Here is a 22,120-nt window from a genome sequence, read left to right on the forward strand (position 1 = left end):
TTGCGAGCCCTATGGTAACTCCCCCAGCAGAGAAGCAGCGCAGACGCCTGCATCCGCCATTAGCGAATCGGGGCTGGGCAGGGAGGCGCGGCGTGGGCTGCATCGCTGAGAGTAAGAATCTGGCCTGAATACCCTGAGCACTGTCTGAGCGAAATAATTTGGGCTAGCAAACCAGACTGTGGGATACCTACCACGCGAAAAGCCAGCCCTAACCTAAGACCGCCAGGCCCGCGCACGGAACAAAGGACTGAACAGAGATAGCCGGCTGCAGATCTTCCCCCTCCGGTGACAGGCAGCCAGAGCCGGAAGGGGGCAATCGCAGCCCCAGAGAGACATTATCTATAAAATTGTAAGCAGGCTTCTTTGCTAACTAAAACTTCTTGGGGGTCTGGACGGTCAACATCTGCCTGAGAAGGTGCGCCGGTTTTACATCCAGATAACCGAGTGGCGGGGAGGCGATAAGTCGCAGCATTGGCGCTCGCCTGGGAAGAGCAAATTGGCGCTCGGACCTGGGAAGAGTACAAAACGCAGGCCCAACTGAGTCTGCGCCTCTGAGGACTACCCGAGTGCCTGAACCTGAGCGGCTTGGACCTGGGAGGTGCATGCAGCCCAGGGCCAGCCTCGGATTGTTCCCGGCGGAACAACCTAGAGTCCGAGCAGTGTGGACAGGGAGGCTACACGCGCCGTGAGCGGGGGCAGACCCAGGGTGGCTGAGGCACTGCGAGCCCACGCCAGTGTTATTTGTTTGCACCCTCCCTCCCTCCCTCCCCACAGCGCGACTGAACAAGTAAGCCTAAAAAAAAAAAAAAAAAGTGTCCTCCACCGTGCCCTTTGAGTCAGGGCGGAAACCAGATACTGAAGAGACTAGCAAACAGAAGAAGATATAACAGAGGGAAACGCCTTGGAAGCTACAGGCAATAGATCAAAACCCTGTGGTTACTACGGACTACATAGGAAGGGGCCTATAGATCTTGAGAAATATAAATCTGACCAAGGAACTAGCCAAAAATGAACTGAACCCACAATACCCACAAAAAAAGAAACAAAAAAGTCCTAGATATATTTTTATTATTTTTACGATCATTCTTTCTTTTTTTTTTTTTAAGAGAAAAAAAAAATTTTAAGTCCTCTATTGTTCCTTTAATTTTCACTTTTATAACCTATTACTTTGCAAAAAAAAAAAAAAAAGACCCTATTTTTTTCTTCTTCAGCAAACTTCATATATATATATTTTATAATTTTTTGACCTTGTTTTTTTTGTTGTTGGTTTTTGTTTTTTTCTTCTTTTCTTTAACATTGTATTTTTGAAATTCCAAACTCTACTCTAGATTTTTAATTTTCGCTTTTTGGTATATGTTATCAATTTTGTACCTATAGTTTTTTTTTATATAATTTCTGTGATTTTTTTTTTCTTCTTCTTCTCTGTTTCTTTCTCTTCTTCTTTTATATAACATTGTATATCTGAAATTCCAAACTTTACTCTAAATTTTCAATTTATGCTTTTTGGTATTTGATATCAATTTTGTACCTGTATTTTCTTTATAATTTTTGTGACATTGTTCGTATTTGTTTGTTTGTTTTCTCTCTTTATTTTTCTTCTTTTTTTTTTTTAACATTGTATTTTTGAAATTCCAAACTCTACTCTAGATTTTTAATTTTTGCTTTCTGGTATTAGTTATCAATTTTGTACCTGTACTTTCTTTATAATTTTCACGACCTTGTTTGTTTTTGTTTGTTCATTTTTTCTCTCTTTCTTTTCCTTCTTCTTTTCTTTAACATCGTATTTTTGAAATTCCAAACTATACTCTAGATTTTTAATTTTCGCTCTCTGGTATTAGTTATCAATTTTGTACCTGTACTTTCTTTATAATTTTTGCGACCTTGTTTGTTTTTGTTTGTTCGTTCTTTCTCTCTTTCTTTTCCTTCTTCTTTTCTTTAACATCGTATTTTTGAAATTCCAAACTCTACTCTAGATTTTTAATTTTTGCTTTTATGTATTTGTTACCAATTTTGTACCTTTAAGGACCCAATCTTCAGGACCCATTTTTCACTAGGGAGTGAGATTACTGGCTTGACTGCTCTCTCTCCCTTTGGACCCTCCTTTTTCTCCACCAGGTCGCCTGTGTCTCCTCCCTAACCTCTCTCTACTCTACCCAACTCTGTGAATTTCTGAGTGTTCCAGACGGTGGAGAACACTTAGGGAACTGATTACTGGCTGGATCTGTCTCCCTCCTTTTCATTCCCCCTTTTATCCTTCTGGCCACCTTTGTTACCTTCCTCCTTCTTCTCTTCTCTGTATAACCCCGTGAACATCTCTGAGTGGTCCAGTTGTGGAGTGCACATAAGGAAGTGACTACTGGCTAGCCCACTCTCTCCACTATTGATTCACCTCATCTCATTTGGGTCACCTCTAACTCCCTCCTCCCTCTTCTCTTCTCCATGTAACCCTGTGAACCTCTCTGAGTGACCCTCACTGTAGAGAAACTTATCATCTTTAATGTAGATGTTTTATCAATGGTGCTGTATAGAAGGAGAAGTTTTGAAACGACTGTAAAAGTAAGACCGATAATCGGAAGCAGGAGACTTAAGTCCAAACCCTGACTCCAGGGAACTCCTGACTCCAAGGAACATTCATTCACAGGAGCTCATCAAATGCCTCCATACCGACACTGAAACCAAGCACCACACAAGGGCCAATAAGTTCCAGGGCAAGACATACCAAGCAAATTCTCCAGCAACAAAGGAACACAGTCCTGAGCTTCAAGATACAGGCTGCCCAAAGTCACCCCAAAACTATAGACATCTCATAACTCATTACTGGACATTTCATTGCACTCCAGAGAGAAGAAATACAGCTCCACCCACCAGAACACCGACACAAGCTTCCCTAACCAGGAAACCTTGACAAGCCACCTGTACAAACCCACACACAGTGAGGAAACGCCATAATAAAGAGAACTCCACAAACTGCCAGAATACAGAAAGGACACCCCAAACTCAGCAATTTAAACAAGATGAAGAGACAGAGGAATACTCAGCAGATAAAGGAACAGGATAAATGCCCACCAAACCAAACAAAAGAGGAAGAGATAGGGAATCTACCTGATAAAGAATTCCGAATAATGATAGTGAAATTGATCCAAAATCTTGAAACTAAAATGGAATCACAGATAAATAGCCTGGAGACAAGGATTGAGAAGATGCAAGAAAGGTTTAACAAGGACCTAGAAGAAATAAAAAAGAGTCAATATATAATGAATAATGCAATAAGTGAAATTAAAAACACTCTGGAGGCAACAAATAGTAGAATAACAGAGGCAGAAGACAGGATTAGTGAATTAGAAGATAGAATGGTAGAAATAAATGAATCAGAGAGGATAAAAGAAAAACGAATTAAAAGAAATGAGGACAATCTCAGAGACCTCCAGGACAATATTAAACGCTACAACATTCGAATCATAGGGGTTCCAGAAGAAGAAGACAAAAAGAAAGACCATGAGAAAATACTTGAGGAGATAATAGTGGAAAACTTCCCTAAAATGGGGAAGGAAATAATCACCCAAGTCCAAGAAACCCAGAGAGTACCAAACAGGATAAACCCAAGGAGAAACACCCCAAGACACATATTAATCAAATTAACAAAGATCAAACACAAAGAGCAAATATTAAAAGCAGCAAGGGAAAAACAACAAATAACACACAAGGGAATTCCCATAAGGATAACAGCTGATCTTTCAATAGAAACTCTTCAAGCCAGGAGGGAATGGCAAGACATACTTAAAATGATGAAAGAAAATAACCTACAGCCCAGATTATTGTACCCAGCAAGGATCTCATTCAAGTATGAAGGAGAAATCAAAAGCTTTTCAGACAAGCAAAAGCTGAGAGAATTCTGCACCACCAAACCAGCTCTCCAACAAATACTAAAGGATATTCTCTAGACAGGAAACACAAAAACGGTGTATAAACTCGAACCCAAAACAATAAAGTAAATGGCAACGGGAACATACTTATCAGTAATTACCTTAAATGTAAATGGGTTGAATGCCCCAACCAAAAGACAAAGACTGGCTGAATGGATACAAAAACAAGACCCCTACATATGTTGTCTACAAGAGACCCACCTCAAAACAGGGGACACATACAGACTGAAAGTGAAGGGCTGGAAAAAGATTTTCCATGCAAATAGGGACCAAAAGAAAGCAGGAGTAGCAATACTCATATCAGATAAAATAGACTTTAAAACAAAGGCGGTGAAAAGAGACAAAGAAGGTCACTACATAATGATCAAAGGATCAATCCAAGAAGAAGATATAACAATTATAAACATATATGCACCCAACACGGGAGCACCACAGTACGTAAGACAAATGCTAACAAGTATGAAAGGAGAAATTAACAATAACACAATAATAGTGGGAGACTTTAATACCCCACTTACACCTATGGATAGATCAACTAAACAGAAAATTAACAAGGAAACACAAACTTTAAACGATACAATAGACCAGTTAGACCTAATTGATATCTATAGGTCATTTCATCCCAAAACAATGAATTTCACCTTTTTCTCAAGCGCACATGGAACCTTCTCCAGGATAGATCACATCCTGGGCCATAAAGCTAGCCTTGGTAAATTCAAAAAAATAGAAATCATTCCAAGCATTTTTTCTGACCACAATGCAGTAAGATTAGATCCCAATTACAGGAGAAAAACTATTAAAAATTCCAACATATGGAGGCTGAACAACACGCTGCTGAATAACCAACAAATCACAGAAGAAATCAAAAAAGAAATCAAAATTTGCATAGAAACGAATGAAAATGAAAACACAACAACCCAAAACCTGTGGGACACGGTAAAAGCAGTCCTAAGGGGAAAGTTCATAGCAATACAGGCACACCTCAAGAAACAAGAAAAAAGTCAAATAAATAACCTAACTCTACACCTAAAGCAACTAGAAAAGGAAGAAATGAAGAACCCCAGGGTTAGTAGAAGGAAAGAAATCTTAAAAATTAGGGCAGAAATAAATGCAAAAGAAACAAAAGAGACCATAGCAAAAATCAACAAAACCAAAAGCTGGTTCTTTGAAAGGATAAATAAAATTGACAAACCATTAGCCAGACTCATCAAGAAACAAAGGGAGAAAAATCAAATCAACAAAATTAGAAACGAAAATGGAGAGATCACAACAGACAACACAGAAATACAAAGGATCATAAGAGACTACTATCAACAATTATATGCCAATAAAATGGACAACGTGGAAGAAATGGACAAATTCTTAGAAAAGTACAACTTTCCAAAACTGGACCAGGAAGAAATAGAAAATCTTAACAGACCCATCACAAGCATGGAAATTGAAACTGTAATCAAAAATCTTCCAGCAAACAAAAGCCCCGGTCCAGACGGCTTCACAGCTGAATTCTACCAAAAATTTAGAGAAGAGCTAACACCTATCCTGCTCAAACTCTTCCAGAAAATTGCAGAGGAAGGTAAACTTCCAAACTCATTCTATGAGGCCACCATCACCCTAATACCAAAACCTGACAAAGATCCCACAAAAAAAGAAAACTACAGGCCAATATCACTGATGAACATAGATGCAAAAATCCTTAACAAAATTCTAGCAATCAGAATCCAACAACACATTAAAAAGATCATACACCATGATCAAGTGGGCTTTATCCCAGGGATGCAAGGATTCTTCAATATCCGCAAATCAATCAATGTAATACACCACATTAACAAATTGAAAAATAAAAACCATATGATTATCTCAATAGATGCCGAGAAAGCCTTTGACAAAATTCAACATCCATTTATGATAAAAACTCTCCAGAAAGCAGGAATAGAAGGAACATACCTCAACATAATAAAAGCTATATATGACAAACCCACTGCAAACATTATCCTCAATGGTGAAAAATTGAAAGCATTTCCTCTAAAGTCAGGAACAAGACAAGGGTGCCCACTTTCACCATTACTATTCAACATAGTTTTGGAAGTTTTGGCCACAGCAATCAGAGCAGAAAAAGAAATAAAAGGAATCCAAATTGGAAAAGAAGAAGTAAAACTCTCACTATTTGCAGATGACATGATCCTCTACATAGAAAACCCTAAAGAGTCCACCAGAAAATTACTAGAAATAATCAATGACTACAGTAAAGTTGCAGGATATAAAATCAACACACAGAAATCCCTTGCATTCCTATACACTAATAATGAGAAAACAGAAAGAGAAATTAAGGAAACAATTCCATTCACCATTGCAACGGAAAGAATAAAATACTTAGGAATATATCTACCTAAAGAAACTAAAGACCTATATATAGAAAACTATAAAACACTGGTGAAAGAAATCAAAGAGGACACTAATAGATGGAGAAATATACCATGTTCATGGATTGGAAGAATCAATATAGTGAAAATGAGTATACTACCCAAAGCAATTTATAGATTCAACGCAATCCCTATCAAGCTACCAACAGTATTCTTCACAGAGCTAGAACAAATAATTTCACAATTTGTATGGAAATACAAAAAACCTCGAATAGCCAAAGCGATCTTGAGAAAGAAGAATGGAACTGGAGGAATCAACTTACCTGACTTCAGGCTCTACTACAAAGCCACAGTTATCAAGACAGTATGGTACTGGCACAAAGACAGAAATATTGATCAATGGAATAAAATAGAAAGCCCAGAGATAAATCCACGCACATATGGACACCTTATCTTCGACAAAGGAGGCAAGAATATACAATGGATTAAAGACAATCTCTTTAACAAGTGGTGCTGGGAAATCTGGTCAACCACTTGTAAAAGAATGAAACTGGACCACTTTCTAACACCATACACAAAAATAAACTCAAAATGGATTAAAGATCTAAACGTAAGACCAGAAACTATAAAACTCCTAGAGGAGAACATAGGCAAAACACTCTCCGACATACATCACAGCAGGATCCTCTATGACCCACCTCCCAGAATATTGGAAATAAAAGCAAAAATAAACAAATGGGACCTAATTAACCTTAAAAGCTTCTGCACATCAAAGGAAACTATTAGCAAGGTGAAAAGACAGCCTTCAGAATGGGAGAAAATAATAGCAAATGAAGCAACCGACAAACAACTAATCTCAAAAATATACAAGCAACTCCTACAGCTCAACTCCAGAAAAATAAACGACCCAATCAAAAAATGGGCCAAAGAACTAAATAGACATTTCTCCAAAAAAGACATACAGATGGCTAACAAACACATGAAAAGATGCTCAACATCACTCATTATCAGAGAAATGCAAATCAAAACCACTATGAGGTACCATTTCACACCAGTCAGAATGGCTGCGATCCAAAAGTCTACAAATAATAAATGCTGGAGAGGGTGTGGAGAAAAGGGAACCCTCTTACACTGTTGGTGGGAATGCAAACTAGTACAGCCACTATGGAGAACAGTGTGGAGATTCCTTAAAAAACTGGAAATAGAACTGCCTTATGACCCAGCAATCCCACTGCTGGGCATACACACTGAGGAAACCAGAAGGGAAAGAGACACGTGTACTCCAATGTTCATCGCAGCACTGTTTATAATAGCCAAGACGTGGAAGCAACCTAGATGTCCATCAGCAGATGAATGGATAAGAAAGCTGTGGTACATATACACAATGGAGTATTACTCAGCCATTAAAAAGAATACATTTGAATCAGTTCTAATGAGGTGGATGAAACTGGAGCCTATTATACAGAGTGAAGTAAGCCAGAAGGAAAAACATAAATACAGTATACTAACACATATATATGGAATTTAGAAAGATGGTAACAATAACCCGGTGTACGAGACAGCAAAAGAGACACTGATGTATAGAACAGTCTTATGGACTCTGTGGGAGAGGGAGAGGGTGGGAAGATGTGGGAGAATGGCAATGAAACATGTAAAATATCATGTAGGAAACGAGTTGCCAGTCCAGGTTCGATGCATGATGCTGGATGCTTGGGGCTGGTGCACTGGGACGGCCCAGAGGGATGGTATGGGGAGGGAGGAGGGAGGAGGGTTCGGGATGGGGAACACATGTATACCTGTGGCGGATTCATTTTGATATTTGGCAAAACTAATACAATTATGTAAAGTTTAAAAATAAAATAAAATTGGAAAAAAAAAAAAAAAAAAAAAGAAATACAAAAAAAAAAAAAAAAAGAAAACAAACAGCATTTTATCTCCCTAACCAAGATGAGAACCATCAGAAGTTAGGATGCAATGAGAGCTCCATGGAGTTTTCTGAGAATTCACCTTGGAAATAAGAATGTGAGATTGGCACCATAAAAGAGAAACCACTGACAAGTTGCAACACAGTTTTCATGGAGAGCCATGGGACTTTCAAGTCCAAAAAACAAGCAACTACCATTTACTCATCAAAAAATAGAAGTAATGCTGACTAACGAAGATATGACTTTTCCTCATATGACTTTTCTGATCTCAATCATGGTACCATCAGAAGATTCAATTGACCAAATAAGGAAATTACCCTGCAGAATCTCTGATGAATAAATGCTCAAAAAGTGTTAATTTTCTGCAGCCCATTTTTTTTTTCCTTTTCCTATCCACTAGGCTCTCAAAAAAGATCAATCTCAAAAATTTGGGTTTTGTTGTTGTTGTTGTTGTTGTTAAATTTCAGTCTTTTATTCCAGATTCTTTCACATTAAATAGAGAAGTATAGTTTAAATATGAGATGGTTGGATGGCTTCACTGACTCAAAGGATATGAGTCTGAGCAAACTCAGGGAGATGTTGAAGGACAGGGAAGCCTGGCATACTATAGTCAATGAGGTTGCAGAATCGGACATGGCTGAGTGACTAAACAGCAACAAAATATGGCCACTCTGTATAGCGTGGAAAGTCTCATCCTCTTTGAAGTGACTTCAGCCATCAGTAAGCAGAACTTTCTAAATTACAGCCAAAATAATATCATGAAGGCAGTTTGGGGATTGTAAAAACAGTGCAGGTAACATTCATCATTGACTCAGTTACCACAACTAGAGAGGCTGAAAAAAATTCCCTTGTGTTTCCTTCTTTTATCACTAAAGTTGAAGGGAGAGAGAGTGAAATTCCATAGGGAATGGTAGTTCATCAAATCATTGAGTCTCCTGTGAGTGCAAAAACCATTTCATCATATTTCCTCTGGGAGAAGTGATGACTGAAACTTAAATATTTTCTGCAAATAGAGCAAAAGTGGGATGAGCAGATGGCTCAGGGACAGCAGGAGGGAGATTGCTCATCTTGGGATTCTTCTCAGAATATTTGTTCAGCATAACTCAGTAAGAGAAGAGGAGACATTGGACCTCTCCCCAAAGGTAAAAAACAAACAAACAAACACAAAACCACACAAGTTAGTCCCATGTCAGCATGTTTGGGGCTAAAAAGAAATATGACCTGTTCAGAATGGAGTATTATGCTACTAAGTGCTCCTTTGGGCATGGATTTCCTTGGCATCAGGTCCATGCCATCTTAAAGTTTACAAAAGAGATATAGACCATGGGTTTGACTTTTAAATGTCTCACTCTAAGTCAGAATTTAAACTGCTAGAATTGGAAATTTCACAGATAAGGAAGCTGCATCTCACAGCAATTCATCAAGTTCAAACAATTAATTTAGTTGATGGTGGTATTACTATCAATCACACCAAGATTTAGCTTATTATGAATGTGTGCATACTGTGTGCTAAGTCACTTCAGTCATGTTTGACTCTCAGGATGCAGGACTGCATCCTGCCAGGCTCCTCTGTCCAAGGGATTCTCTAAGAAAGAATACTGGAGTGGATTGCCATGCCCTCCTCTAGGGGATCTTCCAGACCCAGGAATTGAACCCGGGTCTCTTACATCTACCTGCATTGACAGGCAGGTTCTTTACCACTAGCACCACCTGGGAAGCCCATTATGAATGACCACACCCCAGTGAAAGATGCACTATACTTCTCTACTTTCTTGAGCAATAAACCAAATAGAGTAGATTCAGTCTGACTTCTTTCAGGTTTACATCTATATGCACCCTATTTATTTCTAAGTTCATATTTTGGTTTATTTTGGTTTACTCTTGCCCATTCCCTTCTTAGAATTTTTCAATGGACCAGTTATCCATAAAAACAGAGAAAAAGTTTACCAACACATGCTCCTTTGTGTCCATAGAGATGGATAACACTTTCCCTATTCTCCCAAGAGAGGAATCCTTGAATCTTAACTCTGAGTTGAAGCTGTTGGCTAGGCAATAAAATCGTCCAAAGACACAGCAGTGTCTTCATCCTTGTTATGCTCCATGCCAAAATCCTGGGTGCTTCTAAAGATCAGAGAAACCAAAGAACTGATTCCATGCCCATGAATAGTAGGCAAGACAGGAAAGAAAGAAAGGTGGGCACAAAAGTAAAGATCTATAACCTCCATCAAATCACATATACACAGAAGATGACAAAGTGAAGTAGATTCTAGAGTCAGATCCAGCTCTGCTACTTACTGGCTCTTGATTGTACGGAAGCTACTTAGTATCTAGCCTTGCTCTTTTCAGATGTAAGATGGAGATAATGTTGGCACCTACTTCATAGAGCTGTGATGAGGATGAAATTACATAATGTGTAGAAGAAATGAAAATTCTGGCATACAGTTAGCATTCTGGCCTTTTAAAAATTATCATTATTCACTGCTTTAATCTTGTATTGCTCACCCTCTGCTCCAAGTATTTCACTTTCTGTGTGTGTGTGTGTGTGTGTGTGTGTGGAGAGTGGGGTGGTATGATGTGTTATGTCCTGAGACTCTGGGATCTTTTTGTGTGTGTTTGTGTGCCTATATGCAATGAGAGTTAATGTTTGCTGTCTGCTTTGTTTTAGAAAGAAGGGGCACTCAAAATTATTCTTTACTAATTAATTAGGTATATATTCACACCACTCAGGTCAAACATTTGGTACTATGTGGTAAATGACCTCAGAACACCAAGGTTTTTGGAGAAGAAGATTTGCCATCCCTAAGAGGCTAACATCTTCTCCTATGTTGACTGAGTTCCTGCAGAAAACCCATGGCCATCACCTTCACCAAAGTCATTTGATTTGCCCTGTGGATCACTGAGTCTAATTACTGGGAGGATTTTTAAGAATCACCTCAAACAATAAGCCAAATCCAGACACACATAAAATTGAAAAGATGGATAAAGAAAACCACTCAATGGTGACTGAGTTTATCTTTATGGGCATCACTCAAGACCCTCAGCTGCAGATCATCTTTTTTGTGATCTTCCTCTTGGTCTACCTGGTCAATGTAGTGGGGAATGCTGGGATGATTATCCTGATCATAACAGACACTCAGCTTCACACACCCATGTATTTTTTCCTCTGCAACCTCTCTTTTGTCGACCTGGGCTACTCCTCAGCCATTGCCCCCAGGATGCTGGCTGACTTCCTAACAAAGCACAAAGTCATCTCTTTCTCCAGCTGTGCCACCCAGTTTGCGTTCTTCGTAGGCTTTGTGGATGCTGAGTGCTATGTCCTCGCTGCCATGGCCTACGACCGCTTTGTGGCCATCTGTCGACCCCTCCACTACAGCGCTCTCATGTCCAAGCGAGTCTGCTTGGCTCTCATGCTGGGCTCCTACCTGGCTGGCTTGGTGAGTTTAGTCGCCCACACTGCCCTCACTTTCAGTCTGAGTTACTGTGGTTCCAACATCCTCAACCACTTCTTCTGTGAAATCCCACCACTCTTAGCCCTCTCTTGCTCAGACACCTACATCAGTGAGATCTTGCTCTTCAGTCTCTGTGGCTTCATTGAATTCAGCACCATCCTCATCATCTTTATCTCCTATGCCTTCATCCTCATCGCAATCATCAGAATGCGCTCAGCTGAAGGCCGCCTTAAGGCTTTCTCCACCTGCGGGTCTCACCTCACTGGTGTCACACTTTTTTATGGTACGGTCATGTTTATGTACCTGAGGCCAACATCCAGCTACTCCCTGGATCAAGACAAATGGGCCTCCGTGTTCTACACTGTTATCATCCCCATGTTGAATCCCTTGATCTACAGTTTACGGAACAAGGATGTGAAGGCTGCTCTCAAGAAAATAATTGGAAAGAAACCTCAATAATATTAATCACAAAAATGAAAAAAATATTAACACAGGTAAATAATAGTGGTAGAAGGATGTGGCAGGACATAAAAAAAATTCTAGTAACTTTCTCATAAGCCCTACAACTTACCAACTATTTGCTGAGTCAATCTTCTATTTTTTTTTTTTTTTTAGTTGAGGTATAGTTGATATGCCATTTTGTATAAGTTTCCATGTACAGCATACTGATTCAAAATTGTTAAAGGTTATGCTTCACTTATAGTTATTATAAAATACTGCCTATGTTCCTTGTACTGTACAAGATATTCTTGTAGCTTATTTATTTTTTATGTTTGCTGTATTGACTAGTTTGTTTTGTTTTGTTAGATTCCACATATAAGAGATATCATGCAGTATTTGTCTTTGTCTGACTTAATTCACTAAGCGTTATATCCACCAAGTCAATCCTAAATTCCTAAGGATTTTCAGTAATCTTTAACTCTATGAGCTGAAGAAAAGATAAACTAATATTTTTGAAAGTCAAGCTGAGAAAGATGCATTAGGTTTTTATTTTTTTTTAAATTCTTATTGGAAGATAGATCATTTTCAATGTTGTATTAGTTTCAGGTGTACATTAAAATGAATCTGATATACATATATCCACTCTTTTTTAGATTATTTTCCCATATAGGTCATTAGAGAGTATTGAATAGACCTCCCTATGCTATCCATTAGGTCCTTGCTAATTATCTATTTTATATACTGTAGTGTGTATGTCCGGAGAAGGCAATGGCAACCCACTCCAGTACTCTTGCCTGGAAAATCCCATGGACGTAGGAGCCTGGTAGGCTGCAGTCCATGGGGTCGCGAAGAGTCGGACACGACTGAGAGACTTCACTTTCACTTTTCACTCTCATGTGTTGGAGAAGGAAATGGCAACCCACTCCAGTGTTCTTGCCTGGAGAATCCCAGGGATGGGGGAGGCTGGTGGGCTGCCACCTATGGGGTCATGCAAAGTCGGACACGAATGAAGTGACTTAGCACAGCAGTGTGTATGGCAATCCCAATCTTCCAATTTATCCCTCCTCACATTACCCACTGACATACATGTTTTTTTGTTTGTTCCTGTTTTTGAAATTGGCTCACAGGTTGATTCGAAATGGAGACAGGACATGAAAGATGAAATAAACAACCAATCACTGTAAAGAATATTTTTTTTCAGAGTCAAGAAGAATGATAGATTCAAATGTTGAAAATTTTCTCTACTGTGAAAGGAAGTCAGAGAAAACTTAGCTAAATACATGAGGAATGGGACTGATGTGAACGATAACTTAACTCATCCCAGGATCCTTTCACTCATATATTCAGCAAAACCTTATAAATGCCAGATATGTGCCTCTGGAGGATACAAACATGAGACACACATGTGCCAAGGACAGGGGTTTTCTGTGCTTCCAGAGAGAGTATACTGTGTTTTCTCTCTGAGACTCCTGCCACCAACAAAATCAGGAGCTATGCAAAGGGAAAGATTGAGGGCAGGAGGAGAAGGAGGTGAAAGGGTAAGATGGTTGCATGACATCATCAACCCAATGGACATAAGTTTGAGTAAACTCTGGGAGACAGTGGACAGGGAGGCCTGACACACTGCAGTCCACGGGGTTGCAAAGGGTTGGACACGACTGAGCAACTGAACAACAATGCAAAGCCCAAGAATAAGAGCTGGAGACTCAGGCTCTGCTAACTAGGTTTGTGAATATTGACAAGACTCTTTTCTTTTCTTTTTTGTTCCTGTCCTCAGTTTTCCCTGAGGCCTAGTGGTTGGTTTCACCTAGTAATCACTGGTACCCTATGGTCTCTTCTTCTTAAAATTGAAAGGGGTAGACATCTGAGTTTGGTCAACTTCACATATTTACATCCTTTCAGTCCTCAAAGGATACTGTTTGGATCAATCCCTAAGGCTAATTTTAGCAAGACTGTAATGTCTATAGGACTGGCTGTCCAGCTCTCATCCTTAATTTCCCCTCTGCCTTCCTTTCCCTCTCTTCTAATTGCAAGTAAACTCTAGCCTCTTGGGGCACCAAGAGTCTTCATGTTTTCCACCATCATCCCAAGGCCCTTATCAAAGAATAGTTTCATTAACTCTGACATATCAATGACTGACGATAGAGAAGGATATAATTTCTCTTTGTGTGTTCTCAATGTTATGGTGTGGGTGCACACGTGTGTCCAATTCTGTGTGATTCCATGGCTGTAGCCCTCCAGGTTCCTCTGTCCATGGAGTTATCTCAGCAACAATACTGTAGTGGGTTGCCATTTCTTACTCCATGGGATCTTCCCGACACAGGGATCAAACCCCCATCTCTCGCATCTCCTACATTGGCAGGCAGATTCTTTTTTACCACTGTGCCACTTGGGAAGTGGAGAAGGAAATGGCAACCCACTCCAATATTCTTGCTTGGAGAATTCCGTGGGCAGAGGAGCCTGGTGGCTATAGTCCATGGGGGTCACAACTGAGTGACTGAGCATCTGGGAAGCCTACAAATCTTGAATTAGAAAGCAAATGTGCTAGTATCAGGATAGGGTAAAGACAGAGACTGGGATCTAAGGACACCTAAGTTTTTCTCAGATATGTTGAAATTCCATCACATCATCCATTTCAAATACTTGCACTGTTTCTATCTCAGCCCTTCCTCCAATCCAATATAGTGAAAGGTCAGGGAAACACAATGGTTGCCTTAAAGTATAGAGCATCCACACTCATCATGAAAAGCATCAGAGAGCTTTAGGGATAGAAGCCTCAGAATTTGCCAGTCATTCTAATGAGTGTCATTGTATATGAGTTGAAATTGATCTGGTTCAAAATCACTCAATCACATGAGTTCTTAAAATATCACTTGTGTCACATTATGGAGGAAATCATAGGGGTTAATAGACAGATGTAGAGTTGGGAGGAGAAGGAAATGGAAACCAACTCCAGTATTCTCGCCTGGAGAATCATAGGGACAGAGGAGCCTGGCAGGCTGCTATCTATGGGGTCACACAGCATTGGACACGACTGATGTGACTTAGCAGCAGCAGTGTTGGCAGTCCTGAAACAGTCCAGAGATTTAGCCTTCTGTTTTGAGTGTTTTGGTTTTTATTTTAAATAATCCAATGAATAATCCTATATGCTATGTGAAAAATAAGAAAATTAGATTTCCCTTCCCACTAACTACAAACCAAGTAGTATATGTCATAATTTTTAAAAAAGAAAAGAATAGTAAACAAGAAAGAAAACAAGACCAGGAGCTGACTGTGGCTCAGATCATGAACTCCTTATTGCCAAATTCAGACTGAAAATGAAGAAAGTAGGGAAAACCACTAGACCACTCAGGTGTGACCTAAATCAAATTCTTTATGACTATAGAGTTGAAGTGAAAAATAGATTTAAGGGACTACATTTGATAGAGTGCCTGATGAACTATGGACGGAGATTTGTCACATTGTATAGGAGACAGGGATCAAGACCATCCCCATGGGAAAGAAATTCAAAAAAGCAAAATGGCTGTCTGGGGAGGCCTTACAAATACCTGTGAAAAGAAGAGAATTGAAAAGCAAAGGAGAAAAGGAAATATATAAGCATCTGAATTCAGAGTTCCAAAGAATAGCAAGAAGAGATAAGAAAGCCTTCCTCAGTGATCAATGCAAAGAAATAGAGGAAAACAACAGAATGGGAAAGACTAGAGATCTCTTGAAAAAATTAGAGTTACCAAGGGAACATTTCATGCAAAGATGGGCTCGATAAAGGACAGAAACGGTATGGACCTAACAGAAGCTGAAGATATTAAGAAGAGGTGGCAAGAATACACAGAACTGTACAAAAAAGATCTTCATGACCCCGATAATCACAATGGTGTGATCACTGACCTAGAACCAGACATCCTGGAATGTGAAGTCAAGAGGGCCTTAGAAAGCATCACTACGAACAAAGCTAGTGGAGGTGATGGAATTCTAGTTGAGCTATTTCAAATCCTGAAAGATGATGCTGTGAAAGTACTGCACTCAATATGCCAGGAAATTTGGAAAACTCAACAGTGGCCACAGGACTGGAAAAGGTCAGTTTTCATTCCAATCCCAAAGATGGGGAATGCCAAAGAATGCTCAAACTACGACACAATTGCACTCATCTCACACGCTAGTAAAGTAATGCTCAAAATTCTCCAAGCCAGGCTTCAGCAATACGTGAACTGTGAACTTCCAGATGTTCAAGCTGGTTTTAGAAAAGGCAGAGGAACCAGAGATCAAATTGCCAACATACGCTGGATAATCGAAAAAGCAAGAGTCCCAGAAAAACATCTATTTCTGCTTTATTGACTATGCCAAAGCCTTTGACTGTGTGGATCACAATAAACTGTGGAAAATTCTGAAAGAAATGGAAATACCAGACCACTTGACCTGCCTCTTGAGAGACCTATATGCAGGTCAGGAAGCAACAGTTAGAACTTGACATGGAACAACAGACTGGTTTCAAATAGGAAAAGGAGTACATCAAGGCTGTATATTGTCACCCTGCTTATTTAACTTATACGCAGAATACATCATAAGAAATGCTGGGCTGTAAGAAGCACAAGCTGGAATCAAGATTGCTGGGAGAAATGTCAAAAACCTCAGATATGCAGATGACACCACCCTTATGGCAGAAAATGAAGAGGAACTAAGAAGCCTCTTGATGAAAGTGAAAGAGAGTGAAAAAGTTGGCTTAAAGCTCAACATTCAGAAAATGAAGATCATGGCATCTGGTCCCATCTGTTCATGGGAAATAGATAGGGAAACAGTGGAAACAGTGTCAGACTTTATTTTTTTGGGCTCCAAAATCACTGCGGATGGTGATTGCAGCCATGAAATTAAAAGACGCTTACTCCTTGGAAGGAAAGTTGTGACCAACCTAGATAGCATATTGAAAAGCAGAGACATTACTTTGCCAACAAAGGTCTGTCTAGTCAAGGCTATGGTTTTTTCAGTGGTCATGTATGGATGTGAGAGTTGGACTGTGAAGAAGGCTGAGTGCCGAAAAATTGATGCTTTTGAACTGTGGTGTTGGAGAAGACTCTTGAGAGTCCCTTGGACTGCAAGGAGATCCAACCAGTCCATTCTGAAGGAGATCAGCCCTGGGATTTCTTTGGAAGGACTGATGCTAAAGCTGAAACTCCAGTTCTTTGGCCACCTCATGCGAAGAGTTGATTCATTGGAAAAGACTCTGATGCTGGGAGGGATTGGGGGCAGGAGGAGAAGGGAACAACAGAAGATGAGATCTCTGGATGGTATCACCGACTCGATGGACATGAGTTCGGGTGAACTTCGGGTGTTGGTGATGGACAGGGAGGCCTGGTGTGCTGCAATTCATGGGGTCACAAAGAGTTGGACACAACTGAGTGACTGAACTGAACTTAACTGAGTAGCTTCACCACCAGAAAGATCTCTGAATATCATTTCTATGTCTCAAATCAATATTCAGTGACTTTAATATTAAAGGACTATCTTTTTTTTTTCCTCTCTCTTTCTTCATTGATAGTTGTATCCAGTGAGTAAATGAATCACTTTAAATTTCTTTAGGTTCCTACAACAATGAATAGTGGTAAGCATTATTCCAATTTTAAAGAGGATAAAACCAAAATTCAGAAAGGTCAATAAACTTGTCAAATGTAAGTAATAGAGTCAAAAGTTGATCCAAGGGCTCTACTTTCCACTCTGACCAATGGCAAATATTCAGGCTTTTTGAAAATAGTATTTGAGTATAGTCCTCATATAGATTCTGCTATTTCTTTCTGTTTTAAGACTTTGGACAACTTAATAAGTCTCTATAAGCCTTCATTTCTTTACCTACTAAATGGTAATAATAATGCTTACATTTTAGAATTTGTTCAATAATATGCAGTGATCTCTATTAAAAATCAGTTCCATAAATTATTGAATAAACATAAACTCCTCCTATTTTTGCTTCATTTATATCTTAACTGCAAAAATTTCACTGTAACTGTGATGTGATTAAATGAGGAAACTAACTTTTTTCCATGTAAGTGGTGGTTGAAGCATTATATCAACTTATAATGAAAAAAGAAAAGTGGATAGATGTTGTATCACCTTAGTCTTAGTCAGTCCCACCAATAATCATGTCAAATAAATCCTGCAATGTCTCTGTACTTCAGTCTTTTCAACAGTAAAATGAAGGCATTATTTACACTTCATCTATCCTGTTAGTTTGCTCAAATAAGTATACATAAATGTCTGGTGTTTAAAAAGCCTTGAATTATCTTTCATACATTAAAAACTTCATCCAGCAGTACAATCATAATAGAGGTAAGTGTTTTGATTTTGATCATATTCTCTACAATAGACTACATAGACCTTTGAATGGCTATTCCCTTTAATCAACAAAGAACTGGTAAACTCCATACTAAGAGCAACTAAAGGCAAAAACTGATGCAGAAGCAGTTAATACAGAAGATGTCAGAGTGAGATAAAGCTGAGGCTAAATTCAGCTTTTCCACTCTCAAGCTATAAAAGCTCAGGTGAGATTGTTTTTTTAACAGTTGGTGCTTAAATCTATCTATCTGTCTATCTATCATTTCTGACTTCACCTATTTGACATTCAGTTCAGTTCAGTGGCTCAGTCGTGTCTGACTCTTGGAGATGCCATGGACTGTAGCACGCCAGGCTCCTCTGTCCATGGGATTCTCCAGGCAAGAATACTGAAGTGGGTTTCCATGCCCTCCTCCAAGGGATCTTTCCAAGCCAGGGATCGAACCTGTGCCTCTTACACTCCTGCATCTTTACCACTAGTGCCACTTGGGAAGCCCCTTAGAGAGGATACTAGGCATAATTAGGGTCTAAGATTCCTCATCCTATCCCATGGTTGCCCCTATTCCCTAACATGGAAACTGTAAAATTGCCAAAGTCCTTTGCTTAGTAGTCTAAGCCCTCTTCCTTAAACCACTTCTTTGATATTGTTTCTCCCTACTTGTTTTGTGCAAAAATTCTCCTATAAAGTTATTTCTTGAATGGCATTCACATTTTTCTACCTCTGTATTCTTCCCAGCTTTGTACTCTTTCCGTCTCTACTTCCTGCTTCTCTAATAGTCTGAACTCCACGTCTTGGAATATTCAAACTTGTCTCTTCCTTCAAGGATCAGCTTACATACCACTCTCTCAAAAACCCTCATTCTCTGATCTACTGAACCGCTAAACAAAACCTACTCTTCTGAATAGCAAATCCTTTCATTGATAAGTTGCACTTGTGGATGCGGTACTTATGCATATATGTGTATAAATGCCTTGAAACACAGACACTATATAAGATGTGCCTGGGTGTTGCCATGGCAATAGAAACCTCATAATAGACACTTAGAAACGTTTATGAAAAGAAAAGAATGAGTTGACATATTTGATGCCTGCTGCTGCTGCTGCTGAGTCCCTTCAGTTGTGTTCCACTCTGTGCAACCCTATAGACGGCTGCCCACCAGGCTTCCTGGTCCCTGGGATTCTCCAGCCAAGAACACTGGAGTGGATTTCCATTTCCTTCTCCAATGCACGAAAGTGAAAAGTGAAAGTGAAGTCGCTCAGTCGTGTCCAATTCTTCGTGACCCCATGGACTGCAGCCTACCAGGCTCCTCCGTCCATGGGATTTTCCATGCAAGAGTACTGGACTGGGGTGCCAGTGCCTTCTCTGATTTGATGCCTAGACCACTTCAAACAACCAAGTACCAAAACTAAGCAGCCATTTGAGGTGCTCTGAAAACAGCTGTTTTGGTATCTTTGGGTTTTATTATTATTATTATTATTTTTTAACTTTACAATATTGTATTGGTTTTGCCATACATCAACATGCATCCACCATGGGTGTACACGTGTTCCCCATCCTAAACCCTCCCTCCTCCCTCCCTGTACCATCTCTCTGGGTCATCCCAGTGCACCAGCCCCAAGCTTCCTGTATCCTGCATCGAACCTGGACTGGTGATTCGTTTCTTATATGATATTTTACATGTTTTAATGCCATTCTCCCAAATCATCCCCCTCCTCCCTCTCCCACAGAGTCCAAAAGACTGTTCTATACATCTGTGTCTCTTTTGCTGTCTCGCATACAGGGTTGTCATTACCATCTTTATAAATTCCATATATATGCGTTAGTATACTGTATTGGTGTTTTTCTTTCTGGCTTACTTCACTCTGTATAATAGGCTCCAGTTTCATCCACCTCATTAGAACTGATTCAAATGTGTTCTTTTTAATGGCTGAGTAATAATACTCCATTGTGTATATGTACCACAGCTTTCTTATCCATTCATCTGCTGATGGATTGTTTTTAACTCTACTAGATCATGTTAGTGAAATAAGCCTCTTCACCAGACCTGGCTTCTGGAGACAGGAATAGGAGCCCATAATAAAATCAGTGCTATGAATGCCATGCACAGACGACACCTGAAATTCAGCATTTTCAGCTTCATCTTAGGCATTTGCTTTGACAACCCGCCTCTTAGAAGTACAAGAAAGTGTTAGTCACTCAGTCGTGCCTGACTCTATGTGACTCTAAGGACTGTAGCCCACAAGGCCCCTCTGTCTATGGGATTCTCCAGGCAAGAATACAGAAGGGGGTTGTCATGCCCTCCTCCAGGGAATCTTCCCAACCCAGGGATGGAATCCAGGTCTCCTGCATTGCAGGTGGTTTCTTTATTATCTGAACCAGCAGGGAAGCCCAAGAAAAAGCGAGTGAGTAGCCTAGTCCTTCTCCCAGGGATCTACCTGACCCAGGAATCAAACTGTAGTCTTCTGCATTGCAGGTGGATTTTTACCAGCTGAGCTACCGGGGAAACCCCTTAGAAGTACAAGTTACATTGAACTTGAATATACCTTAAAATTTCTTGCTTCTAGTCCTATGCATTGAATAAAACTAACCCACCTAGAAAACACATGCTTCTGTTTTATGTCACAAATCAGTCATTACTTTTTCTAGGACTCACTCCTGAAATCACTTTCCAGATTTTTCTCATCTGTACAGTGGTACCAATAATACCTACAACATGGAGTTTCTGTAAGAAGAAAGCAAGATAATATTACCATGGCCAGTTGTCCCTTTCCTTAAGAGTTTTATTTCTTTGCCTACTATCTTGGAGTAAGTATCAATTGTGCAAACTTTTACTCTCAAAAATGCCCTAATTCAGATATTAAAATATAAGAAAATCCCAAGTAGTGTATTTAAGCATTTTGGGTCTTAATTAATGGCAGCAGTCCTTTGTGCTAGAAAAACACTGCACATGTAATTTTTCTATAACATTAAACCACATACTGTTTTTATATAAAGCCAGTGGTGCCAGTGGTAAAGAACCTGCTGCCAATGCAGGAAACACAAGATGTTGGGGGCCAGAGTGAGGCACTCCGCCCGTGGCAAAGGTCATGAGGAAGGAGGCTCGACATACGCAAAGTCGAGATTGAGCCTCAGGAGTCCCTCTGGAAATCCTCGAGCATCTACCCCCATAACCAGAGCCTGCCTACTTTACTACTTTGTGCTCCCACCTACACCTCTGACTTTATGGGGGGGCGGTCCCCAACCACCTCTTTCGGAGAAAGAGTTAACCTAGAGCTCCAGTTAATAAAAACTCCTGGGCGTGACAAGAGTGTTTTAACCTACAAACTCCTCTGAAGGTTCTCTAGCCTGCCTGACAGGCTTGTCCAGCCACATGTGATTGCTCACAGCCTCCCAACCGTGAGAGGCACGAGATGCTTTAAACCTTCTAAAAACAGGTTCCTTAGAAAAGTTAGAAAACTATTAGTATAAGTGTAATGGGCTGATTAGAAATTGTATTTGTGAAGGGTTTTTCATTTGTTGAGCCAATGTTTGTTGCTAAGTCTCCACATCCCCTGCCCTTACACACGTTAACGAATATATAGAAGAAATAAATATTAACCTTTGATATTAATCATGTTAGACCTTAGGCTAAGTAAATTCTTTCCTTAACTAAAACCCACTACACCCTCACCCTATAGGAATGTAACTTTATTTGGGTGGCATC

General features: G+C 39.8%; 1 protein-coding gene across 1 annotated transcript; it reads left to right on the forward strand.

Annotated features, from left to right (window-relative positions):
* The first annotated feature begins 11,183 nt into the window (after positions 1 to 11,183).
* LOC133261496 (olfactory receptor 5AR1) lies at positions 11,184 to 12,116 on the forward strand. Its single transcript, XM_061439972.1, has one exon. The coding sequence runs from the start codon at positions 11,184 to 11,186 to the stop codon at positions 12,114 to 12,116; it is 933 nt and encodes a 310-aa protein (XP_061295956.1).
* The last annotated feature ends 10,004 nt before the right edge of the window (positions 12,117 to 22,120 follow it).

This window comes from Bos javanicus, chromosome 15, assembly GCF_032452875.1.
Source record: "Bos javanicus breed banteng chromosome 15, ARS-OSU_banteng_1.0, whole genome shotgun sequence".
Classification (NCBI taxonomy): Eukaryota; Metazoa; Chordata; class Mammalia; order Artiodactyla; family Bovidae; genus Bos; species Bos javanicus.

Coding starts and splice junctions, on each gene's coding strand:
- LOC133261496 (XM_061439972.1), top strand. CDS start 11,184: ATGGATAAAGAAAACCACTCAATGGTGACTGAGTTTATCTTTATGGGC.